This window comes from Festucalex cinctus, chromosome 6 (genome assembly GCF_051991245.1).
Source record: "Festucalex cinctus isolate MCC-2025b chromosome 6, RoL_Fcin_1.0, whole genome shotgun sequence".
NCBI classification, from domain to species: Eukaryota; Metazoa; Chordata; class Actinopteri; order Syngnathiformes; family Syngnathidae; genus Festucalex; species Festucalex cinctus.
In genome coordinates, this window is record NC_135416.1 from 10,949,907 (window position 1) to 10,967,986 (window position 18,080).

Consider the following 18,080-nt stretch of genomic DNA (forward strand, 5'->3'; position numbering starts at 1 on the left):
TTCCAAAACAACGACGGGTTCGCGTCAAGGCAGACAAGGAAAACAAAAATAGCAACGACTCTGCAGCAGCGCATACAGATGTGCATGCGCCAGTGATCACGCATACACACACACAGCATGTGATGATGGTGAACAGCTCAGAAAATGCAAAGAACCATCTGATGTGAATAATTTAGACGTTGTATGGAAGAGCATGCGGAGCGAGAGACGAGAGTGAGGAGTGAAGCAAGGTAAGAAGAGTTCAAATAAAACAACAAAACAAATACATGTCGACTGTGTGTGTACAGTACTTCAGAAAGACAAGATGAGAGGATAGAAACAATAGAGCGCTCGTCCTTTCCCCCCCACAAGCGTGGACTATAAAGGCAGCCAGTGTGATTATCCACACTTGAGCGGCTTCACTCGCTAAGACACTCTTGAGCTTCCAACTACCGGTGCATAATGTTCTCCTAATGGACTCCACTAACACTAACATCACCATCTGCATTAATGGACTGCTGCTAACACTAACAAAAGCGTGTAGCGCAGCGGACACAGCCTTTACATTTATTGACTTCTAAAGAGACCCCTCTTCCGAGCTTTCAGCTTTGTCAGCATTAATATTTCTAATTTACAATCTATGAGTACAAGAATGGAAATGAAAAGTATAACTCACTATGCTCTGAATTCTGTGTAAGGACCATGCGTTAAATGAAACATCCTAAAACCATAAATAGAATTTACACCCATCCTTAGAATTAAGAAAACATAAATATCATTGCATATTTATAGCATTACTAGCGCAGATCCAGAGATAAAAGGTCAAATCAAATGAGTTGTGTTTTTCATGTGAGCTTTTGACTCAAATCCAAGCCTTCGGATTTGGAAATCTGTGCTTGGCGAATGGATGCGAACCCAGCTCGTTTGCGCGTGTGACGGCACTGACCTCGTAGCACACTTAGCCTGGTGGAGGCCGTGAGCTCTCCTGCCGAGTTGGAGGCGTGGCATTCGTAAATAGCCTCATCTCTGGGGGTCCGGAGGGGCTGGATTCTCAGGACCGAGCCAGACCCGTCGTCAAATTCAATTACCTGCGGCAATATGTAACAAGAAGATAAATTGTTGATGCTTATACAATAACAAGTATTTGTTAATCAGCACACTGTGTAATGTTTTGGGTTCAAAGGTTAGTCTATAACCTACAGAATCATCGCTAGTTAAAACGTACTGTTACCCTAGCATTGCTACTTTGAACATACTATACGGTGTTTGCAGACATCATGTTAGCATTGCTTGCTAACTTTCTAACAATGAATATGCCAACCAGTAAATAGAGTCATCACAACTCCATTTACGGTTCTAGACCATATGCGTCCCCTAAAACCATCTTTGGCCCCTCCTGTATTGACCAAAAGTCATCTTCATGCAATGTGTACGGGATATGTAAAACCTTTTGGTGGGCTGGACTTCTTGGATTAAAATGCCCTTGAATATGATTAGTACATGCAATGTGAAAGATCAGGATTTTGAATTCTCAGAAGGCTTCCGCTGACTGAAATCCAATAAATCAAAAATTCCCGCAGTCACTCCCGATGGACAGGACAGGACATGAGAAATATACAGCAGGGTTAGATTTTATGGATTAAAAAAAAAAAATCTCTGTGATTTAATCACAAATAAGTAGGAACCAGTGAGGAAAATAAACTTATCATGGTTCGAAAGCTCCTTGACCTCTGGTTATGTGTTTCCTTCTGAGGTTGACATGTGGGGGCAGCTAAGGTTAAAGCCTTTGGGAAACTAATAACGATCATATACAAATCCCATATATTGTAGCCCAATTCATCAAGCGAAAGAGTACAACAGTCTTTTTACACTAACTGGCCACAAGACAGGTATTTAAATAAAGAAATAAAATATATCTAAAATGTATTGTGGCTGTACTGCATTGTTATTTTTTCTAATATTTTGGTTCTTATACATGAGAGAAAAGAAATACGACAAACAATGGATCATCAGACCATTATAGTACTCAGAATTTTGGATACAGCTCTTGCATAATGCAAGTTTTATTAGATACTAATAAAGCTAACATTCTTTGTCTACTATATATTTAATTGTATGGGTCACTGTTAAACACAACAGTATTTATTTTGGAGTGGGAAAACCGCCCCACATATATTTATAATTTATGAGGCTTGTCGGCAAATTATAGCAGTGTACTTCCAATAAGGTAAAAGTCTTCATGAATTGCCAAGTCCAGTTTTTGTGTGAGTCAATTAAGCCAACTAAAATGTCGTTTCTTCCTGTGTCCCATGAAAAAAAACCTACACCATTTTGAAAAACATTGTTCTCATTGGATGCAATATGAAAGAAAGAAGTTAATTGTCAACAATTGGGACAGTGGGATCATACCTCAAATCTCTGGTTGCTGACTTTCTTGCCTTTCTTATTCCACACAATTTTAGGCTGTGGCTCACCGGCGGCCTGGCACACGAATGATGCCACTCCGCCTTGGACTCCTATCTGGTCTTCTGGGGTTCGAGTAAATCGTGGAGGGGCTGTATGAAAAGAAACAAAGAGTCAAAACAAGTGTGCCCTGTGTGTGTATGGGCAGTTTTGATGGACATTTATGACACCACTATGGTGTAGTGCCATATAGACACACCAATTAGTGTATTATTGTATTTTTAAAATGCTTTTAGACACCAAATATACTGACATACAGTAGCTATTATTGATGTACTGCCGTACTCATTCATTTGCACATCTGCAGCAATTGTGTTTGAGTGAGAGATAATAATTAAAAAAAAAACAGAGAAGGGCATTTAAATCAGAGCATTCAGTCACTTCTACGACGGCGTATTAGGGCCATATATTAATACATATCTATATATTTTAGATTTTCCAAGAAAATACTCACAAATTTATAAAGTGGCAGATTTGCGAGGAAAAAACTCAGAAACTTACGAGAAATACACGTAGCGTAATATTCAGATGTTTGTGCCAATACTTTTCGGTCCGGTTTTAAAATAATGAGATAGTAATTGCTTTAGCAGAGATTAACCAAATCATGTTAAGCATTCGCACTTTGAAGCCAGTGACAAAGACTCCTCGATTTGAGAGTTCACACTCTGAGGATCTTAATTTGTTCAAATGTGTATTTGTTTGTACGTTTATGTTTCCACTTTCCAGAATTCTTATTTACACATTCATGCATTTTTTTTTTTTGTGCAAGTAGCTAAATTGATGTGTTAAATCCGCTGCTCTCCGTAATTCACTTGCATTTACCTAAAGTATGCTAGCTTCTGATTGGTTAGTGTTAGTCAGCTGACAGGGGGGGTCAGGAAGTGTTGTTGCTCTAGCGGTCGCGTATGACAAGTAAAGTTTAAATTAAGAAGAAATCCGTCTCTATCCTGCCCTTTCATTTTATAAAGACTGGTCCATTCAACAAATCTTCACGTTAGCTCCTGTTGGACAAAATCCAGCACCTCGTCCAGACTAAACTATGCTACATGTATTTCTCACAAGTTTCTGCGGCAAATTTGCCAGTTCTTTTTCTCGCAAATTTGCCAATTTATAAAGTGGCAAATTTGCACGTTTTTTTCTCCCTCGGAATAATGCCCCCTCAAAAAAAATATATATTTAGTATGGCCCTAATACGCCATCGTACACCTCCCGTCGTTCAGATTTAAAAGATTCCATGAGTTTGAGAAAATGAAATAAATCGGAAATTGGCTATTCTTTACGAACGTTAACTGATTCCTGCAAACGAAAGCTGCGAGTGTAAAGTATAGGTGGCTTTGTGACTGCAAGTGTCTTATTTTTTTTTTTTGTGTTCACGTTCCACCGTGTTCCACCATGTTCCTCTCTCTGCCCCTGCACCACCAAAGAAGCTTAATATTTCTGTGCCATAAAGGATTTATGAAGACTTACTTCTGACATGACCACTAAAGCCCCCTCATTCTAGGGACGCCAACAATATCATAACCACTGCCTCGGCGGGATTGTGACATCACGACATCAAAAAGATTCGGCACGTCAGTCACGGCACGTCATCGGCCGCTTGCCTAATGGCATTCCCGCCAAACCAGAAAATCCCTACTTAAGGGCTTAGTGCCAACTGCCCTGACAAAGGGAGAGGAATTGCTTTTTGCTGTTGAAAAAGAAGGAGGCAGAGTGGCTAAGCTTCGCAGAGAGTGTTGGAAGCGTGGGGAGGACAGAACAGGAGAATGACTGAGATAAAGGGAAAGATGAGCGGGACAGATGGAGAGGAAAATCAAGACGGAGAGCGTCTGGCTACTACAAGTGGGAAGTGAGGGGAGGGAGAGAGAAAATGGCGAATGCTCAGTCACCTGGTGCAAATTCAACAACTGAACTTACATCCAGTTGCCGTTTACAACTAGGATAACACAACAAGGATACAAACTGCACCATTTTTGACTTCTGAATCTGCACATGCTCAAATTTTGTTCACAATTTCGACTTTGAAAGTGAAATATTTACAGAACACTATGGGGCTGATTTACTCAAGTTTTGGGAAAAATGACTACAAGGTGTGGAGAGCTTTTAAAATGCCACACAAACAAAAATTATTGACATATTTTGTCTTTCCAGCAAGCTTATGAATGATCTAAGGGCTGACTTGGGCTAATCACAAGAAGGAGTCATGCCAGTTCACGTATGACAAAACTTTCAACTTTTGTGTGTCTGGTCATTTCAGCTCCTTCTGGCAATTGATGCTGAGCAGATTTCTTTCTTTCTTTCTTTTTTTTTTAATGCATTGTTTCCCAGGATAGACACACACAGCCAATGACGACTCATTCTGGACAAGTTAAAATGAACAAATCAATGCATGCACGTGATTAATGGCTTTCCCCAAAATTACTGGTATGATTGATTTAGCTTCTGTAGATTAATGTTTTTGTTTACGTCTTCCATTAACACTTCTTACTTCAACACTTCAAACTTTATTTTTATGAATTTGGCATTCTCCCAAATAGTCCATGGCGAAAACTATCAGAACTACCCAAATGGGCAAAACCCTCTTTTCAAAACAATCCCCACCACTTCTACACCTGGTACCAACAACTGCAATCAAATCTATTATCTAATAGCCTGCTATTTGGGATCTTGGTAAATCAGGCCCTTTACTTTTTGTTTATTAGAGGAGCCTATTCAGATAAAAGGTGACTTCATCAGAAATTGGAGAATGACATAGGATTCCAACTTCTCCTGACAGGGCACAGTACAATATTTTTTTGTTTAAAATGTCAGAGTAGAACTATTTTAGCAATTAGTAATTAGTATAGTTGTAGATTGTAGCATTGAGAGAAAAAGATGTGGGCTGCAATAAATGATAAATATGTATGATTCCATACACTACAGATTAGTGTGGTTGCTGGAATAACTATTGCAGATTTCATCAACACAAAATGCTTTTTTTCCCACTATGATTTCATTCGCAAATATTTGTCTTTCATCATACAAGCACCATTAAGATGTCACGCTGGGCTTTAGGAAAACGCCAAATCCGTCTCGAATTCAAAATTTACCGACTCATCTGAAACAATACAACAGATTGGCTCGGTGGCGGAAAAAAAATAAAAATAACGGTTAGCCGCAGCCCCAAGCAGCCTGCGCGCAAACTGTGCATTAATTTCCCGGGATGCATGAGCGAGTGAGCAAATGTGCACGCTCCCATCTGAGAGGTAGCGAACGAGAGAGAAGAAAAAGGATGAGGAGCGGCAGAGTCGCCCTCTTAATCCTCTTGCTAATCTCTACCCCGCAAAACAAATGAAAAGTGTAAAGCCAGTCGAGGCACACTGAAAGGAACGGCAGTTCTTTCAATTTATTTTTTATTTGACCCCCCGCATCCCGCTCCCCTTCATTCAAATACTTGAGCGCATGTTTGATTGTTGGAGCCTCCCCTCAATGGTTGCGTTTCTAAGCGCGTACGCCCGATTCTTCGTCACTCTTTCGTCTTCGCCGCTCTGCAGCTGCTACCTCTTTCATCCTCCTCCTCGTTACTCTTTCTTCATCTCCTCCCTCCATCTCTGGGGTGTTATGTAAGTCCTCCTGTCACACTGACTGACTTAATGAGAGGAGGGGGTGTTTAACCGTATGCTCTTCTCTTGTCTCAATTCACCCTTCCAGTTTTACTTTCCTCTACCCCACTCTTTGTTTAGTATCTTCTTCATCTCCCTTCCGTTACCATCTTTTTCTCCCATTCTGTAGCGATCATGTCTCATGCCAAGTGATGGAATGTACAGTGTATGTGAAAAGGCTGCAGCTTTAATATTTCAGCGATGTTGAATGAGTAGTTGGCCCGACAAGCGTAAACTTGAAAGAGGAAGTTCGAGGTTTTGCAGTGAGAATCTATCTCCTCGGTATGACCCAAGATGGAAATGAGGGGGAAATTACTGAGTGGTACCGCAGCGAGAGATTTAGATGGAATTAGACGGTGCCAATCTTCCCCTCTTCGGTTGTGTGTGTCTGTGTGAGTGCGTGCGCGGGTGCGTAGTTGTGTGTGTGTGTGTGTGTGTGCTCGATGGTCGGCTGGAGGGAGGATGGCCTACATAAAGGTCGGCATATAGTGGGATCTGATCTACACAGCAGATGGCCGGGATTACAGAGTCAGCTCCCTGCACTGGACAACTTTTTTAAGTAAAGATGTGTGATAAACCTTGATCCCAAGGTAGAAGCTTGTCATTTGCTATCATTACTGAGTTGAAAGCCAAATATGAGGACTGTCATTTCTTGAGACTCATTTTTGCGCTTTACAAAAATCTGAGATGGATTTATGAAAAAAGAAAAGAACATTTATCACATTGTACAGATGTTTATCAGTATCAAAGGGTTATGAAAAAAAATGTGCACTTTGATTCCTTTGTGATTGTTAATGTCAAATAATACAAATTCCTGTTAATGCTCAGTTCCACATTTTTGTTTAATGATTTATAATGCAAAGCCTCACAAAAACACACAGAATCACTCCAATCAACGGACATAAACCTGCTTTGGTCGGAGCTCAGTCCGTGTAATTTTGCGAGGTTTGGCGTCATTGTGCATTCACCCAAAGGTGGGCGTTATCATTGGCGAGAAGTGATGATTAACGGAAGTGCCCAGCTCTGCAAATTGCTATAAATTGTGCTGGTTTTGTCATAATTTCCCCACGGAAATAAGTGACAAATAGTATGTTCCACGTGTGTTTTTGGTGTGTCGGACTTACGGACTTGTGATATACAATGCTAACTACGACTTCCTTTCTTTGGCACCCCAATAAAATGACTTGTGCTACTCACTAAGAATCATGACGGCGTCGTGAGTGGATTTGTCCCACAACGGGCAGTGGTGACGAAAATAGGAATAAACATGTCTTACCCGATGTCGTGTTTTGCACTTTGTGATGGGAACAGTCAAGTGGTTTCCCTCTTTAGAGATCCTAACAATCATTCCATGACTACTTTGCACAGGCATTCTGTTTATTATTGAAGTATCACATTTAACGGCAGATAGGCTGAAGGACACTTGAAGATGGCAACATTTTCAAAGGGCTGATTGTCTGTGCATTGAATAAGTTCAGATAACCCGAGAAATTGTCATACACAGCCTTGTAACTTTTCCAAAATGGTTTATACATTTTTTTTTTTTTTTTAAAGAACAACAAGTATTTACTGCATATATTTTCTTGGCTTGGTGTTCAGAGAGCAAATATAGAAGATATTGGTGAGTACTATGGCTTGGGGTAAATAATCAATTATCTATACTTCATTGAGACAAAAATTGTGTCAATCTGTAGGAATGTATTTGACTGAAAGTTAGCATTAACAAGGCAATGGACTGGGAATGTCTCGGGATTCCCTCAGCAGAGGTGGATGAAGCGGTTGGGGAAACGGAAATCTGGGGTTTGCTGCTTTTTGATTGTTGCCCCATCAAAGGGCAGGAGAAAGTGGAAGAAAATGGATGGATGTATATCAATGTTAATCAATATCTGCGAAAGTTGAATGCAGAAGCCAGCTGAACTTGTTGAAGATGTTTACTTTTATTCCGATGTTGAGTTTTATATGGCTAGAAGCAAACACTAAATCAGACATAAATCTCCCATACTAGGCAGTCACAATGCTCAAGTGGCAGTTAATGATCCATAATTGACCAATTGCTCTTTCCTAGTAAGTACCTTAAAAAGGTCAGTTAGTGCATTAAAGCTGAGTACTGGTATGGCTGTGCATCACTTATAGCTATTTTTCTAATTCAGTAAACTGTGACAAATATAACATTTGGATAAACTCTGCGTGAGATAACCTGCACACTGCACAGCGGCGATAAAGGTTCCACAGCGTAGCGGTTCCAAGAAGACCAGGAGCAAGATTAATTGAAGCTAAGGGCAATGTGTATGAAGATAGTGTAGCTGGAAAACACTTTCTTAACTCAAAGGGCCACGGCTTGAGAGTTGCAGATGGAAATACAAAACCTGCAGGGTGTATGATATACAAGAACATGGATTTATTACTGAAAGAAAAAAACAACAACTAAGAGTAAGGATGGAAATGAAGACATAGTTGAGAGAGGGAATCAGACGAAGTGTTTCAACTATAGGGAGATCATTCTCTTCAGCATCTCATGGAAAATGTTCACACCTCAATATTTGAGAAGAGGAACTTGGATCAACTGGCAGATGGATAAAGAACTTTGATAGATGAAGGGCCAGATACCAATACTGACTTAGGACAAAGGGCAGATGGGTCTGATTGTTGGTCATACACAAAGTCAGCAATGGAAACTACAAAATGACCAACGTTGCAATTCATTTGCTCCCTGAGCTAATGTGCTTTCTTGTCCAAGTCACTTTGCAGATCTGACTCAAAAAGGTATAAAGAGGAAAGTCCTATCCGCACAAATCAGATCAATGGCCCCTGCAGCATAAAATCGACCCAAGCTGCCTAATCCGGTTTGTAACAAAGCTGCAAATTGAACATTAGAACCCTCCGCTTTAGAGAATATAGTCAAGCATTTCATTTTCATTCTAAGAAGAAGCTGCGGGGTCCAAATGTTTACTGCTGCTAATCCAGAATGTACAGTATGCCGGTTGTAACTGCTCACAATGAGTCACAGGTGGAATACTGGGTCATCCCTCACATTCACAGGATGAGAGGGATAATTGGTTATCAAACTCTGTGATCAGGTCAATATCAGGCACATCCTCATGTTTGAACAAGATGCTTGTTGTTTCCCTTTTAAGTGGAATTTAAATAGCATTTGGGGCTTGCTATGCCTCCGCCTTGGATGTTTTGATTCCATCTGAAAAGGCTGCTTTAGATGCAAGTGCAACTTGCCAAGCATCTGTGCCTGCACCCCATGTTTGTATGTGTGTGGGTACTCGTCGATCGTTAAGCATGTAATGAGTCATTTACGAGCCTTGCCAGGGAAGATCCCGCTGCACTGTGCTGCGTGTGGTGGTGGGCGGTTAGCGGATGACTCCGCAAATGAGAAGTGAGTCAGGCTTGTCAGACAAGTTGAGGAACGAGGCCAAACGTGGAGCTCGAGCCATGGCCATGATAGTGGGCCTCAAGAGTGGGCGGGAGGCTTGCCAGAAGCATAACATATTAACATCAAGCCGACACATTAAGAGCAAATTATCAGCTGCTCGCGTTCGTCCTAGAAATGAAATTGGATGGCTGGAGCCATTAAACACGGAGAGACAACTATTATCCCTCAGCAGTGCTCAAATGCGTTTAAAAATATTTGCCAAAACAGGCTGTTTAGGCAGAAAAAATGAATTTATATACAAGTAACTGCAAGGAAAATTGCAGTATTTTGCAGTTAGATATTGTTGGACAGTAAATCTCAGCTGTGTCTCAGACCAACACAGTTTACTTTAAACACAATTATTTTCAAATACGTGTACTTGCTTGTTTGCAGGCATGTTGATACAGCTTCCAGTTGATATAACAATAATCTCAAACAATACTATAAATAAAGCAATTCTGCGATTGCTGGTAGTAATGCACATCTAATTAGCATGCCACTTACCCGCTGTAACTGCCCCTGGGTCTGGCTAGTGCCGAATTAATCAACTTAATTTGTTAGAAACACAAGGGGAGGAATTAATCAAATGGGGTTTTCGTTTCCACTACACAGGCCATTAGAATCACATAAACTAGCCTGCTGGGTCCACAACCTTACTGGGTCACTACTGGCTTCCATGAAGAAGAATAGAGGAGTTTGTGGTCAGAGCGCATTACCTACACACGGGTGGCTGGCTAAGCTAACGCTAACGCTAAGCAGGGCTCTTCACAGAATGTTGCACCTGCTAAGATAACCGTAAGCTAGTATCAGTCAGTTCCTGTTACTCACGGCCGGACGCACGCCTGTGTTAGCTGCTAGCCGACACAGCAACTTTGCTGACACCGGTTTTAAATATTCATGTTTAAGTTCTCAACATGGACTGTTCTTGTCTCTGACCAGTCTGCCAGTTTTATCTTCTTCTAATAATAAAATGCTACATGAGTTCAGAAATTCTCTGTGCTGCAATTTGACTGTAAAGTTCATTTTGTACTCCAAATACTGCAATAAAAACGCTAAGCACCACTGTATGCAATTAAGAACGTATTGACATAGACAATCTACTGATTTTGAATACAAGAAGTGTATTAAAAGTGCTGTTCATGTCAATGTCAGAAATTGAACAAATGTTTATTCTGCTTGCTGACCATCTGTTCTTTTATTTTGGATTTTTCTACACAAGAGGGTTAGAATATTACACACTGTGTATCTCAGTATAATGCAGTTTATTTGGGTCTCATGCAAGATCATTAATATATGAAGTCTGAATTAAATTCTTAATTTACTTTTTAGGGGGAGTGAGATTATAAAGCTTACACAGTTATTATTTAGAGAAGGATTAAAATAGTTTTCTTGATGTACAGTGTGACTTAAACACTTTTTGCCGGGATTATATATTGTCAGTGTCACACTGTGAAACCATTTTATGGAACTAACGTGGATAGTTTTAGATATGTCAAACTTTTGTCCTTTTGGTTACATATAAAAGTGCAATCTATAATGTGATACATCAGTATGTGATTATCAAACGACTTACAATTTAGTTTGGCATATTTATAATATTACGTGTACATATTACATCCTTTTTGCAACATAAATAGGCAATACACATCAATCACAGAAACACTGGACAAACACACCCCTCATAGAATCCCTGAGGGAAGGACCATATGATCTGTGTGATCCTGATAGTTTTCATCTATCAGCCACGTGGAGGCTTGCACGTAACAAGACACTTATTGCAGTCTAATCTCTTGTCTACTGTAACAACGACACATGTTCATGTATGGAGTACTCCAAACATACTCACAACAACTCAATCATATGTCATTAAGCACTACAACGCACAAAGAGAAAATTCTGTGATGGGGCATACAATATTAACATGCTGTCATTTGGTTGATGATTTGATGAATGAAGATCTATACATTCCCAGCATATTTTGGGTGAGAGATGGGGTACACCCTGGACTGGTCACCTGAAAGTTTTGGAGCACATTTCCACAGAGTACAACACACTCACATTTACACCTATGGACAAATCAGTCTTCTATCTGTGAGGTGGGTGTGCTAATCTGACTCACCTAAGCAATAACCGTGTATGTTATCTCGCTGTACCATGAACTCAAAGTTAGGCTCGAGAAGACGTTTTTATTCTTGTTATGCAATATTGTACACTTTACACAGTTTAGGAACGTAAAAATGCTACCTAAATTATTGCATATAGAATTTTACGTCAGTGGCAGCTTGAGCCTCCGATGTAAAAATATGTTTGTGTCTCAGAATGGACTGCTCAACCTTCGAGGTTCCACTGTATTCCATGCAAGTTATTACAGTCAGCACTCGCCTACATTCTACCCACATACTTCTACAGCTCTTCTGTTGTAAATCAGACCACTGACTGAACAAAGTGCTTGAGGGATAACAGAGTCACAAACTCACAGGCCACCTCAGAAGGCTCCTGTCAAAGCAGCTATTATTTGCTGCTTCGCTCCAGGGCTCCTCAGCTTTGGCAGGTAATGGTTCAGTCACTGTGGACAACTGACCCCGAAACCTTTCAGCTCCCGGTCAACCACCACGTCACAGAGTTCTGGCAGCCTGCTTGAATGTTGACAGGTCAATCAGCCACTACGAGTGCGAAATAACGTATTTTGTCAATGAACCCAGATCTACTGGTATGGTTTATAGAAAACTACGGAGCCCCTAAGGTGACATGGTAGAAAAAAAACAACCTCTTTGCGTTCCCTCGCAAAACATTTTGCGTTCCCAAAGATTGCGTTCCCTCGCAAAGATTGCATTCCCTCGCAAAACAACTTTGCGGAACGCAATCTTTTCGTTCGAACAGTTATTTTGCAAGGGAACGCAAAGTTCTTTTTTTCGCTTACCATGTCACCTTCGCTGCGCCGTAAACACTTCCGGGTCATCTTCCATATGAACACAAGCGACGTGTAAACAAAGCAGTGGGAAAATACATGCTCCATCCTAGTCGCTTTGGGAAAGCTTTCCCACTGTTTTGTTTCATGCTTACAAACGTTCCATCCTCGTCGCTTTTGTTCACATGGAAGATGACCCGGAAGTGTTTACGGCGCAGCGAAGGTGACATGGCAGGCGAAAAAAACAACTTTGCGTTCCCTCGCAAAACAACTTTGCGTTCGAACGAAAAGATTGCGTTCACTTTGCGAGGGAACGCAAAGTTGTTTTGCGAGGGAATGCAATCTTTGCGAGGGAACGTGCGAGGGAACGCAAAGTTTTTTTTTTCCCCCTACCATGGGGGCTCCGTAGAAAACAATATAAGATGTGTAATGTATATAAAATACAAGGTGTAGAAAATGGGAATGGACTGATCTGGTTGAAGTCCTGATTGTGATAAAATAAAAAAACGGAACTCGAAGAAAAGTTTGGGGAATGCTTTCTTGTGAAGCAGTTATTCAGTGTTAGTGAGATTCATGATAAAACGGGGAATACTACATGAATTTACTTCCACTTTTAGTGATTGTAGTCCACTTGCAATGGAGCCAAGTGGGACAGTGACCAAATGGATCCAACAGCTAGACCTTGGTCGCCTGTTCTAGTCATCCACATACAAATATGCACATATCTATGTCTATGATAATGCATTCCGAAGGTTCAATAACAGTGTGTGAATTTAATATCCTCTCTCTGGGAGTACTAAAGGGTTGTTCTTCTATTGAATCACACACCGTTAAAATATTATGCCACTTGTTTGCTTTTAAAAGGCAAAGTCTGCTTACTAAAGCACTCGGCAATATTTTGCAATGACTCGAACATTTTCTGTCACATTTCCAGCCAGTCTGTCTAAGGCGGCACAACAGGTTGTGACGCAAAAATAGGGTCAGAAGAAATAAAATTGTGTGTCCGTTGCACCCGTTCGCCTGAACGACAGACGGAGAGATGGCGTTTCTCACAAAGGGCATCTCGCCGCGTACATGGTGCAGTGGCCTAGTTTGCGACGGGATCAGGGCATTACTCTTAATCCACCAGATAGATGACATTTGCATACACGCGCCGAAAACCGCACTGAGATATCCAAAATGGTGGGAAGTGAAAGGCTGAAAGTAAAACGAGGAAATGTGAAGAGATGAAAAATAATTGTATAGATACATTCCAACGTGCAATTCCGTGTCATGCAACGTTTCTACAGGATGCACTTCCATCTGATTGCATTTTAATACCCTTAGTCCATGAGCGTATATGAATACGGCTTGTGAAGCAAGCATGACACGGCGCTGGCAAAGGTGAGCAAAAGATTGAGATCACACACAGAAATACTGTATCTCTTCCATTCATTTCACATTACATTGGAAATTTTGACAGGGAGCATTTAAGAGTTGAAAAACATGTCGACACAAGCATCCCGGCAGTGACAGTCTATGCCTCCAACTCTCAATATAGCCTCAGAGCCCCCGTTGTTGATATTAAAGAAGGCATCGCACGTCACACACAGTGAGATTAAAGAAATGGGAGAAACCCCCAACCCTCCGTCCTTCCTATCTTAGCACATTATGAGGATGTGACAAGAAGCCAGTAAAGAGCGCTGAAGAAAGTCAAGACGAATGAGAGGCGGGGTAGAGGAAAAGGAAAGGAGGAGACCAAATACAAATGCTTCCCGCCTTGCTGGAATCTCCTGTCGCCCTCGCGAAAGACGTCTGGGACCATCATCGTTTTGATGGATGACTGGAGTGCTACAGGCCGACCCGGCAACTTACACATGGGACGAAAGGGCACAAGGCTGAGAGGAAAACAAGAGTGCTTGTTGATGGGTGTGCTTTTACTGTGCTCTGGTTGGCCAGGCAATCCTAACACTGCCTCCTGTCCAGTTTTTTATATATAAAAACAAAAAAATGGTGAGGCACCAACCACTTGGGTATACTGCATACTAAGACAACAGGAATCTTATAGATGAATTTCGTTTTTTAAAACTTGCATTGGTGATAAACAGAGGTAGGCATGCCAATGAATTTTGAGCCTTCGTCATTTTCAGTTGTCATCAGTCGAGAAACCCTTCCGTCATTGTCAATCTGTCAATATTTCATGCCGAACTATACTGTAACGTCAAGCTGAACCAAACTGTAATAGGAAATTTCATGGGGCTGTCAGTCGTCAATCCACCAATTTTAACCACACTTCCCTCATGCTAAATTATATTTTGTCCCTATTTTCCAATTGACATTGTTTGCTATGTTACTATTCCTTTCCTCACTAATGTTGCCACATATACACATACTACACAGTAAATTCTATTCTCAAAAGACTATATTCGGTCCCACTCTAAACAAAGTAAACTTTTACACTTGGAAGAGAGTTAAATACTACAAACAAACAAACAAACAAACAAACAAACAAACAAACAAACAAACAAACAAACAAACAAACAAACAAACAACAATAAAAAGCTCAAGGGTTGAGAAACAATGCCACAACCTTCAGAATGGAAGACAGCCACTCTACCAGTTGATCTATGCTAGCCTTATTGTTAGCTAACATTTTGCTGATGTGTCCCAAAGGAGACCAAAAAATGGAGTGACACGAGGCTTCCACCTGACACCTGCGATATATTCACACCGAGTGGGAGTGGCATGGGTCAGTGGTTAAGTTGGCTGTCTCCCAACCTGAAAGGTCTGTCATTGTTCCTCGACAACACGGCTCGCTATAAGTGTGGGGTAGATACCGCGGGCGACCGTCATTGACAGATTGACGGACCTTCCATCAATATTGACGGAATGCCCACCTCTGGTGATAAACTAAATGGCATAAATTAAGTAGTCATTTGTGATTCATTCTAAAACTTGATTATTTATTAAATGGAATTGTACTGTATATTGTAGCATACATTGCACACACTGATTACACATGATTTACAGCAGTTTGTAACACGGGTCACAAGAATAGCAGTAGGAATATTATAATTGTGGCATATAATGTAACAATAATAAAATAAACCTTTTCACTACTATGCAATTTACTGAACTGGTGGGGCACTGTCCAATGTGCCCCCAAATGCCACTTCTCCAGCCTATTGTTTGTTTGTGCCCTGTGTTTCAGTGCTACTGATGATTTAGCGCACCACAAGCTTAAAGCTAACCTGTATTTCCTTTGAACAAACCCAATCATGCATGTACTTACGTAGCTATAAATATTATCCCATGGTATAATTACGTTAGCTTTACTATAGGCACCATTGATTCCTGATGCCGGGTTAGTTCCCAGATGTTCATTAGTCCATTTCTCTCTCCCCTCACTGTCTTCTATATCATCCCCAAACCCCACCTCTCCGATTTTATGACATCTTTTAAGCATCCCTCACTCTGTCCTTCCATTTTTTTTCATCCGTGGTCTCAACCCAAATCAGTCAATCCATTTCATCGCGAATGTTAGGAGAGAGGAATCCTCACAGCTAATCTTCAACCTGACATGCTGACATCGTGTCTATCAAAGTGTTGCCTGTAGGCATTGCATGTTTTCAAGCACTGCATCTCCTTTTCCAATTGCTTTCGTTTTGTAACACTTGTACTCTACACAGAGTACGGGAGTCCTCATTTCAGGGACCTTTAAAACATCGTCAATCTTTTCTTTTTTAATGAATATGTATGTGTAAATGAATGAATAGCAACTTCATTGGAATTTAATCACATTCCCTATATGGAAAGGATATTTTTCAAACTAGCACTTCTTCTCCAAGTTTCCCATGTTTGTCCAAAACCGTTCCCTTATTTCAAATCACTTTCTGAGCACCTTTATCAGCTCTTTATTGTAAGGTGTCATGTTGTCAGGAATATTAAATAGGTTCATTTTTAAAAAGGCTAATAAATGAGTCAGCTACTGTACAAGTAAGATAAGCCTTGTCTGAATGAAACCACACGAAGCTTAGAGGATAAACAAGGAAATAACCTGGAAAACACCGCTGTGGACCATACAAATTGGTCCTTTGTTGCTTGCGGGAAATAAGTCAAAACCACTACATCATGATATATCATTTTATGGATGCCCGATATCACTTTTTTTCAGACTGATACTAGTACGCAAATTCACTCTTCGGCCTCAATTTTTGTAGACATGACAAAAAAAGCACTTGCTTTATGATGCAGATGATGATTCGCCGATGTGCCACAGCATAGCACCAAGAGTATTTTTTTTTTTTTTTAGTATCGTGGCTGGTATCGGCAGCCACCAAGAGTTATATCCAATAGAAATATCTGGTATTGGTAATGGCCTATCCTTAAATGGATACTTTTCCAATTTTCATCAGTAAAAAGTTATGTTGTTTATAATTAATTTGAAATATTAACTTTTTAGTGCTAAAAATGGCAAAAATAGTCAAGTATCCCTTTACCAAATTGGTAACATTAGACGTTCCATATCATATTGGAATGAAAGTACAACTTTTTCAAAACCCTGAAGTACCAACAAACATCTCTGCATCTTGATGATTTTTTGTTTTGATTTTGAATGACTATTAAAAGAAAAAGAAAAAAAGACATATTTTGAGAAATTACGATACTTTTCAATTAGCCCTCTCTCTGGAAAAAAAATAAGCGAATAAAAATGGACATTTTGAACAAAATGTGCAAATCAAGTGTATGTAAAACTGTGGCCATGTGCAGATTATCAAATTTGAGGATAATCTTTGCACTGGGAGATGAATAACTTGGTTCCTTGAGATTGCGTGTCAACATCACATCCTAATACTCGAACATGGAAACATGCATGAAACTGGGTTGCCTGAGCAAAAAAAAAAAGCATGTTGGTTGTACATGAGCAGGCGTATTTGCCACAGTCCCGGATCTCTCACAAACACACAGTATCACCGCAATCACACAAGCAGCGGCGAAATTATCTGATCTGCCATATGTGGTCTGCCTAACCATGCCAAGTAATACTGGGATGGACAAAAACAGCTGGCCTCGCGTCAAGCCTGCTTGCCAACACATACAGATAAACACACACTTGAATAGCGCAGACGCAATATCAGAAGAAAAACGCGTTCATTCGGCCCGGATTCATACATATGAATTTGACAGGCTGTTTCCCTGAGCCAACGTCGGGATGTGTTGCGAATGCGAGAGCACTCACAGTCGGCATCGGCGAGGAAGAGGAAACTGAGGAGGAGCAGACCCGGACTGGCAGAGTGCATTGTGGGATATGTCGACACATGCATGCTGTATCCTCCGTGAGCTCACTGCCTCACTGTACAACAGGACGATGGAGACAAGTCCTCACAACCTGCAAGGGAGAGAAACAAAGGAGAGAATTCACTCATTACGTTTTTTTTTTTTTTTAAGCCCAAATTTATACAGGGAATGCATAAAGAGAGCGCACACACTTTGGAATATGTGTGATTTCCCTCTAGGCCTCACACTCCAGTTATGCAGCTGCCTTCCTCTTCGCACTTTATCAGGACCTTACATTGCCTGAGGTGTGTGCATGGGCGCGTGCGCACGTGTGTGCGTGTGCAAAATAGCCGCTGAACTTCAACCAACAGCCAACATTCAGCTTCAAAACATCACTCATCCAGCGTGCTTGCTG

At 40.8% G+C, this 18,080-nt stretch overlaps 1 protein-coding gene across 30 annotated transcripts in view; it reads right to left on the reverse strand.

The window, feature by feature from the left end:
* The window catches only part of LOC144021419 (receptor-type tyrosine-protein phosphatase delta-like), a 202,966-nt gene that overhangs the window by 61,527 nt on the left and 123,359 nt on the right, over positions 1-18,080 (reverse strand). For all 30 annotated transcript variants that reach the window (XM_077525704.1, XM_077525698.1, XM_077525689.1 and 27 more), the window contains 3 exons: positions 17,628-17,777; positions 2,389-2,534; positions 926-1,067 (listed from right to left, as the gene is read on the reverse strand). In XM_077525704.1, the coding sequence (XP_077381830.1) occupies positions 926-1,067; positions 2,389-2,534; positions 17,628-17,712 (373 nt within the window). In that variant the 5' untranslated portion in view covers positions 17,713-17,777. The remainder of the gene's footprint in view (positions 1-925; positions 1,068-2,388; positions 2,535-17,627; positions 17,778-18,080) is intronic.